The sequence below is a fragment of the Gadus morhua genome, chromosome 15 (genome assembly GCF_902167405.1).
Source record: "Gadus morhua chromosome 15, gadMor3.0, whole genome shotgun sequence".
NCBI lineage: Eukaryota > Metazoa > Chordata > Actinopteri > Gadiformes > Gadidae > Gadus > Gadus morhua.
Window position 1 is genome coordinate 5317243 of NC_044062.1, and position 9285 is coordinate 5326527.

General features: G+C 49.9%; 1 protein-coding gene across 8 annotated transcripts in view; it reads left to right on the top strand.

The window, feature by feature from the left end:
- Positions 1–6408: 6408 nt before the first annotated feature.
- The window catches only part of tacc2 (transforming, acidic coiled-coil containing protein 2), a 54248-nt gene continuing 51371 nt past the window's right edge, over positions 6409–9285 (top strand). For 2 of the 8 annotated variants that reach the window (XM_030378248.1, XM_030378250.1), the window contains exon 1: positions 6416–6817. In XM_030378248.1, the coding sequence (XP_030234108.1) occupies positions 6707–6817 (111 nt within the window). In that variant the 5' untranslated portion in view covers positions 6416–6706. Of the gene's footprint in view, positions 6818–8086; positions 8196–9285 lie in introns of those variants that run through there. The other 6 variants (XM_030378251.1, XM_030378243.1, XM_030378246.1 and 3 more) reach the window with 6 other exon arrangements.

Sequence of the window (9285 nt, forward strand, 5' to 3'; positions counted from 1 at the left end):
CAAGCACACACCAGTGCCCAACATCACACATGTGTCCCCCTTCCCCAAATCATTATTCATTAAAAATGTTTGCCAGCGCGCATCCAGGCTCCGAGCCGAGGGCGCAGCTGCTTGTGAAAACAAAAAAAATGAAAAAAATGATAAACATAAAAAAGGAACAGAACGTAATAAGACGGTGCCTGGTGGGCATGCGCTCCGGTGCGCAACCCACCACGCCCGTTCGGGCCGGCACGACAGCGGAACCAGCGACGCTGGGACCGCTGGCTGGCCGGGCTCAACAGTGGCGGACATGTGGAGCGTCGGATTGGGTTATAAAAACTGTAACCGCCGGCTACAGGCTCCAATTTGCGTCCACTCCTCCCCGTTTCAACGGGATACTGCAGTCGCAGGCCCGTGGAGAGAATGCTCAGGTTCTACAGGAGGAAATCACCTCTCTAAGAAACAAAAGGGCAATTCGGGTAGTGCCACCGGAGAAAAACCAAAGCGGTTTTTACTCGAGGTACTTTCTAGTCCCGAAGAAGGGAGGGGGCCTCCGGCCGATATTAGATTTACGCGCTCTGAACAGATACATGAGACAGTACAATTTCAGGATGCTGACACACGCCGCTCTCATACGCTTCGTGCGCCCGGGAGGCTGGTTCACAAGCATAGATCTGAGGGACGCTTATTTCCATATCGCCATTCATCCCCCTCACAGGAAATATCTCAGGTTCGCCTTCCAGGGCGTAACGTACGAGTATTTGGTTCTCCCGTTCGGCCTTTCGTTAAGTCCACGGGTGTTTGTGAAATGCACGGAGGCTGCCATCGCGTCCCTCAGGTTGAAGGGAATGCGTTTGGCAACATACATAGACGACTGGCTTCTAGCCACACAGTCGCCCCAGGAGGCTCAGGCGCAGACCAGCGTGCTCATATCGCACCTAGTGTCCCTGGGTTTCACAATAAACGTGAAAAAGAGTGTTTTGGTCCCTACTCAAAGCATAACGTTCATAGGCTTGTGCCTCGATTCAGTGACGTTCAAAGCACGTCTATCCGCGGAGAGAGTGGAAGCCTTTCAGGCTTGTCTGGCACTTTTTCGCAGGGGGACGATGTTGACGTTCAGAACGTGCCTCAGACTATTGGGTCTGATGGCGTCGGCGCTGGTAGTAGTCCCACTTGGCCGCCTCCATATGAGGCCGGTTCAGCGATGGGTTGCATCACTCAGACTGAACCCGACGTGCCATGGCCATCGCCGGGTTTTGATCTCCATGGCGTGCGTCTCGGCGCTGCGCCCTTGGGGACGCGCGTACTTTCTGACTACAGGCGTTACCATGGGAACTGTCCTGGCGAGGAAGGTCCTTTCAACGGATGCCTCTCGGGCGGGCTGGGGAGCCGTATACGAGGACAGATCAGTAAATGGCACTTGGAGCTCACAAATGCAGTTTGTTCACATAAACTGCCTGGAACTTCAGGCGGTGTCCCTGGCGCTGAAACATTTTCTTCCCTTTCTGAGAGGGCAACATGTTCTAGTCAGGACGGACAACACCACGGTGGTGGCGTATATAAACCGTCAGGGGGGGCTGCGCTCCCCTCAAATGCACACGTTGGCACACAGACTGACCATTTGGGGCAACGCCCACCTGTTGTCGCTGAGAGCAACACACGTGCCGGGCGCGCGGAACTGGGGTGCAGATTTAATGTCCAGGGGCGACCCTCGCTACAAGGACTGGAAACTCCACGTCGTGGTCGTGAACCAGATATGGGAGAAATACGGTCGAGCAGAGGTCGATCTCTTTGCATCAGAGGAGAACACTCAGTGCCCTCTGTTCTATTCCCTAACCGGTCGGAGCGCCCCAATGGGGCTGGATGCTTTGGCATACGAGTGGCCGCGCGTCCTCCTGTACGCTTTCCCCCCATTAGAACTGATCATTCCTACTCTCGCAAGGGTTCGAGAGAAGGGTCATGCGCTGATCCTTATAGCCCCCCGTTGGCCGGGGAAATATTGGTTGGCGGAAATAGTCCAGTTGCTGTGCGGCCAGCCTTGGCCTCTGCCTTTACGAAGGGACCTCCTGACGCAAGCGCATGGGGAAATCTTCCATCCTCATCCGGAGCGCATGGCTCTATGGGCCTGGCCCGTGAAAGGATGAACCTAACGACGGCTGGACTCCCATTGAATGTCATTACGACTATCCAGGGCGCCAGGGCTTCCTCCACGCGTAGCGCATATGAAGGGAAATGGCGTGCGTTCGAGGATTTGGTGCGCGAAAGCTGGGGAAATAGCTTTCCAGAGTCCCGTGCCTGTTATTCTGACATTTCTACAGGATTTGCTGGATAAAGGCCGGGCTTTCTCCACTGTCAAAGTGTACTTGGCCGCTATATCGGCTTGTCACATAGGTTTTGGGGACAAATCGGCAGGTCAGCACCCTATCGTTTGCCGGTTTATGAAAGGTGCACGCCGTCTTCGGCCGGTGTTGCGGAGCTTGGCTGCTCCTTGGGATTTATCTACGGTGCTTGATGCACTGTCACGCCCACCGTTTGAGCCCTTACAACAGGTAGAGCTTAAGACGCTCTCGTTTAAGACGGCTTTGTTGCTCGCGTTGGCCTCGGCTAAACGCACTAGTGACATCCATGCGCTGTCGGTTAGCCCGACGTGTATGCAGTTTTTGCGGGGGAACTCAAAGGTTCTATTAAAGCCGAACCCTGCGTTTGTTCCCAAGGTATTCGACTCTGCGTTGTCATACCGCCCTATTGAGCTGTTGGCTTTCCATTCTCCCCCTTTCTCCTCCCAGGAGCAGGAGCGGCTGAATGCGCTCTGCCCGGTGCGGGCTTTACGCGTCTATGTTGATAGGACGGCTGGATTCAGGAAATCGGAGCAGCTGTTGGTATCATGTGCTACGTCACATCTGGGGAAGCCTCTCTCGAAGCAGCGTTTATCACACTGGATCGTGGGGGCTATAGCCATGGCTTATAGTAGCGTGGGTTTGGAACCCCCTATCGGCCTGCGCGCACATTCGACTCGCGGCATGTCCGCATCCTGGGCACTGTTTCAGGGGGTCTCAGTGGAAGAGATATGTGCGGCTGCCAGCTGGGCGACGCCTCACACTTTCGCTAGATTCTACAGGTTGGATGTTACTGCGCCTAATCTGTCTCACACAGTCTTGAGCGTTGGATCGGTGAACATGCCTGTTTGATGGGTTTGCACTGGTACTTCTTTGGCAATACGGGAGTTACTATATCCCATAGTGAGATACCGAATGAATATTGAAAGAAAACTTAGGGTTAAGAAATTAACCAAGGTTTTCTGATATATGAGTGAGGTATCTCACCAGACCACCCTCCTTGCCCGGAGCGAGGAAGAGGTGTTTTGCCTAGACTGAAGAGATGACGTGACGACGGGGCTTATGTAGTAGGAGGGAGCCCCTCCTCTGCAGGCAGACGTCACGTCTGTTGGCCAGTCACGACTGGCGTAGTGTAAAATTGCTTCTGGGGGACAGCGCGAGGGGCGTGTCCCATAGTGAGATACCTCACTCATATCTCAGAAAACCTTGGTTAATTTCTTAACCCTAAGTTTGCATAGGAATGAATGGGCGGCCATTTTCCAGTCCGTGGTCCATCCTTTATTATGTCCATGACCATTCCTCTGTCATGCCAAATTTGTACCGGCTGCCAAATTTGTACCGGACGCGTCATCCATACGTAATCCATTCCAAACCTGCCTGGCAACAGATGATCGCGTCGTCCGTTGCCATCGCGTCGAATGACGTGAAAGGTTCACGAACATTCGCGAACCTTCAAGCTCGTTCATTCGCACTTGTCCGTTATCTGTATTATGCTATTTCGTCCTTGACCTGCTTTAAACACTCAGTTTACTTGCTAAATTTGATTAAACAATTAAATACAATACAAATATAAAGTAAAAACAAGTGTTATCTAGCGATCCGTTTTCTGTATTATGTTTTGGCAACATGAGCGCGAATGTTTTTTGAAACCCGCTTTAAACACTCAGTTTACTAGCTAAATTTGATTAAACATTTAAATACAATACAAATATATAAAGTAAAAACAAGTGTTATCTAGCGATCCGTTATCTGTATTATGTTATTTCGTCTTTGACAACATGAGCGCGAATGTTTTTTTAAACCTGCCCGGCAACGGACAACCCTTACGTAATCAGTTGTCCGTTGCCTGGCAACGGACAACTGTTGACGTGCCCGGTACAAATTTGGCAGCCGGTACAAATTTGGCATGACACCTCCATGCTTTAATTGATATGAATGATACTAGAAATGGCCCGAGTTTCACAGTTTGGTACACAGGAAACTAGGGTGACTCAAGTGCGAAGCAAAAGGGACAGGTCTTAGGAACGGGTCTCAAGTGGTCTCGCACCACTTGAGTCTTCCTTGAGTCCATCAGAACCTGACCCTGTTTGATGATGAACCCCAGGAAAGCCACCTCAGTGACATGAAACTCACACTTCTCTGGTTTTACATACAAGTGATTCATTAAAATTCTGGACACACATGAGACTTTTATGTGCCAACACATGTCGTCAGTGTTCGTGATGAGACTTGGAAAAAATCGAAACGTCATCCAAATAAACAAACACAAAATGGTTAAACATGTCACGCAAAACATCATTTATCAGGGCTTGGAAAACAGCTGGGGCGTTAGTGAGTCCAAAGGGCATTACTTGGTATTCAGTGTCCAGAGGGGGTTGGCTGTTTTCAGTGGAGAGGGCATCCTTCATGTAGTCATCCGTGGTCCCCCTTTCCGGCAAGGAGAGCGAGAAGATCCGACCACGTGAAGGACTTGATCCTGGCATGAGTTCCATGGAACAATCGTAAGACCGATGGGGTGGAAGTGTGCTGGCCCTTTGTTTGCTAAAAACCTCCAGATACTTGGTTGGAACATTGCTTAGCTCGGAGGGATCTGGAGACTTGGACACGGGGGAAGGCCTAGAAAAAAAAAGGCAGGTGGCATGGCAAGTTGGACCCCACTCAAGGATGGACCCCGTCGGCCAATCAATATGTGGGTTGGGACGGTTCAGCCACGGGAAACCCAGGACCACAGGAAATTCTGGGGAGTCAAGCAAATGCAAGGAAATACTCTCGTTGTGATTCCTGACACGACGGCGAAGTGGATCCAAAAAACATAAACTCAGTCCAAGAATCCAAAAAGGCAAAACACATTGACAGTAAATTCAAGGGGTAATCCGAAAGGCAGGGTAAGCAGACAGGCAAAGGTTGGCAACAAGATCAATTCAGAAAGAGCGAACAAATCCACAGGGTAATCCAAAACTCAAAAAGTCAAAGAACTTTTCAAAAAAAAAAGAACAAGAAGGCAAGAAGGCAATCAGCAAAACCAAAATGCACTGGGGTTCAGTGAAGACTCAACAGAGACAGAGTGAAAAGATTAGGCTTAAATACTGTGAGACAAATGGCTAACCAAATCACGTGACTAATTAACAGGGTGCAGGTGTGAGTCTGCTAACAAGAGACATAATTAGTCGGGAAAACACAGAGAACAGAAAGTCAGAATTGGCGACATCTAGTGGTCTACGACAAACGTGATGTGAAAAAAATGATTTAAACAATGGCTAGGTAAAAGCCGTTTACATCTATCTTTGTAGCCGGTTTAAGTTTATGATGAGTTATTATCACTTGAAGATGGCATGATTTGGTTGGAGCCTTGCATTCTTTGGGAAGTGAAACCGATCTGCATTAACTCCTCACACAACCTCCCTTCTCTCTTACTTCTCCCCCCTTTCCCGTCTCCCTCCACTGCCGGCTCTTATGCTGCTGTAGAACCATAAGTGCGCCTCTGCAGCCCGGTCGGTAGAGCAAAGCATTAACACGCCGCCGGGGTTAGGGGTTTGATTCCCTTGGGGGGGGGGACACTCAGGCAAAGCAATGTATGCACTTACACCATAGTAAGAGGATTTGGATAAATCATCCTCCGAATTGCATTATCTAGATATAAATTAATATATAGAGATAGATAGATTTATACATATATTTATGTGTGTGTGTGTTTATATGTATATATATATCTATATATATATATAGATATATATATACATAAATTAATTAGTAAGGCTTTAATGGTATGAGTACTGTCAAATGAGCATAAAAAATAGGGTGCTCCATCATCTTGTTGGTTTTTTGCTCGTTGTCTTTCTTTTCTATTCAGTTACGATGTTGTCTTACCAGTGCGTATTAACCTTATCATATGTCTATAATGCCTTAAGCAGAGAAGCTCTCTGGGGACCGTTAAAGCGACAGGCTCTCAAACCCTTTTCCCCACTCTCTCCCATTCCCCCTGTATGAGCGCTTTCCCCTGCCTCACTCCTCCTGCCTGTGCTGTGCTTCAGCCCAGAGCCTCACCTTCCTATAGCAGAGCTCGGGTATGTACAGTGCAGCTGCTGCGACTGCTCTTCCTTCACACTCATTGAATCTGGTTGTTTTTTTTCCTCCCCAACGTAGATCTTATGTAACAGTGGCGTCTATGTCACAGGCACACCCAGTGGCCATGATGCAGTGGAGGAGACTCATTTAACTCATGCACTCATGCACAAGCGTGAACAGGCAGAAGGATAGATAAGAGAGAAAGAGAGAGAGAGGGAGAGGGAGAGGGAGAGAGAGGCGCGGACCCTGCTCCGCCGGCTCCTGCAGAAAGCTCCTTGCCTCCGCGATGCTGCTGCCCGCCGTTGCCCACGACGACGAGGACAACCATGCAGTTCTTCAGGGAGGCGTTCTGCCGACCGTGTAGCGCCAGAGTCACCTCGCCACAGGAGGACATGGAATACAGGATGGGCAACTGCATCGGAATTGCTCGCAACCAGGTAACGACGGCGGAGGAGGAGATGCTGCCAGGGGCGGTGGTGGATGGGAGACATCTCTCTCTGGCGCCTGTGGGAGTGTCACAGAGAGAGAGAGAGAGGGGGGGGGGGGGGGGGGGGGGAGTGAGGGTGCCAGTGTGTTTAAGAGGAAGGGATGAGCCCAATTTGGTTGAGCCGGCTGAGTGTGTGTGCGTGTGCGTGTGTGTGAGTGTGAGTGCGTGTGTGTGTGCACCAGGACGAGCGCAGGGGGAGTCGCTGCGCTACAGTGCCGGAGGAGGGATGACGTCGGCATGGATACGGAGCTGTGTTTGGAGATGGAGAGCGGGAGGAGATGGAGGGGGAGGGGAGGGGGGGGGCTCAGTGTTATGAGGAAGAAAACAAACGAGGAAGAGGGGAGGGATAGGCCCACTCGGCTGGATATGGAGCGTGAGATGAGGGTCATGTGGAGGATGGTAGAGTAAACAACAACAGGGATGGCAGTCTGATGTTCTGCCTTTTTATGTTTCTCATGCAAATGCGACAAATTAGGTTGGAGCAAGCCGCTGAACAGTGCTTGGCTGTGTGGTGGCCGGCCAGATTGCGATCACTACAGTTTGCAGGCACCCTGCGGTGCGATGAGATACGCGCGAAGCAGAAAAGAGATCTCGGCTTGTGTTGTAGAGCCTTACTCTGTTGATGGGACCCCCTGTGAGCATGTTATTAAGCCTGGCACCTCGGTGATGATTACTGCTTAGTGGAGTGAAATTTCTCGCTGCAGTTCTGTATGCAATCCCTTGAATCTTGAAGACAGGGGGTTTGGGCGATGGGAACCAATATACGGGGGGGGGGGGGGGGGGGGGGGGGGGGGGGGGGGGGGAGAACAGGAGAGCTGGGGACGAAGGGGAAATGGAAAGAGCAGAGAGGAGGAGAGAGGCTTAGCACCCCCCCCCTCGTACCAGCGCGCCTGTTTGTTTACAGCGTTGCCGTAGAACTGTCTCTTTCAGCTGACTGCCAGGTGTCTCATGTCCCTGGCAGAGGACGTACAGTCGCTCTACTGCCACAACCCCCCCTCCCCAAAACACTCCCCTATCCCTCAGATCCTCCCCCAAACCTCTTGGCCTCTTGACCCTCCCCTCCCCTCCCCTCAACTCTCTTCCTGTCGTCTTCCTTCCTTCAACCTTACAGCCCCCCCCTCGCGGACCCCCCAGTCGCCTCCCTCCCCCTTCTCCACCCCGCTCCACACAGGCCAAAGTGTTACCCAACACAGCAAACATATACACAGTACAAATATAGACACAGAGGGAGTCGGGCTCCTCAGAAGAAGAGGCAGCCACACAGCAGCCTGAGTTCAAGTGTAAACAGTCGAGCCACACGAGGCAAACGCTTTCTCTCGTTGGCTGCGGTGAGTCGTTTGGGAACTTTTCAGTTTGTTGTTTGGATAGTTTGTAGAAATATGATTCTTAATAGTATGAATGTGACTATGTGTATGAATACGTTATGGCTTGGGTGCTCATTTGAGCTTTGCAGATGGTTGGTTTTGAGTTTGAGCGAGCTCGTTGGAGTGGAGCTGTGGTTTGATTCATTTAATGTATGGTGTGCCAATTGATGTTATGTAGAAAGTCATGCAGAGAGTTCTGTTCATGTTTGTAATGAAAGTGAGTATAGGTATAGTATGGTCACTTCCCCAATCAAGCTTTGCTATTACATATATATAATGATAATAATTTATATATTATAAAAGATTAGCGTAACATCCACCTATAACTATATTTCATATCCACATGAAATAATACATTATAACGGGCATCTGTGTGAGGTGACATGTCATGGAGAAATGAGCTAGCCCCATACTCATTCAGTTATTCTTGACTATGGTTCTCAGTTTGGAATGTGATTAAAGTTCTACAGCCAACATCAGATACATGAGATATGGCCCAAGTCGGCAGTGGGGTCAAGTTGCAGGAAGGAAGGCCTTGAAACAACACATAGCCTACAACACGTAGGTCTGCACGCAATGACATGCAGTGCACGTCCAGACCAAGGAGCTCAGGTTGCAGATGTTGTAAGGCCGAGGTGTGACTGCTGCTTAGGGTATGACTGCTGGGGACCGAACCAGGAAACATACCCATACATCATGTGACCGCTGCCCGGTGCGTTCTGTTTGGCCAAAACGTTGCACTCCCCTCTACACATTCACCCACACACTGAAATGACACTCCATTCAAACACATAGCATAGTATAGCAGTACTCATTATGGAAAGGTGCTAGGTGACAGAAATATAAACGAGCGTGAAACAAGCGAAAAAAATTCTTGTGTTAAAAATGAATGAACCTGTTATCTCCAGTATACAGACACAATGTAAAGGTTACTGACACAGAATTTCTCCAAAAATCTATGAGGGTGCAAAACTGCATTAGCATTTATAAGACATTACATAACGCTTCAAATTAAAGTCGATGCATTGGAACGATGTTTAACAACAGGTGACAA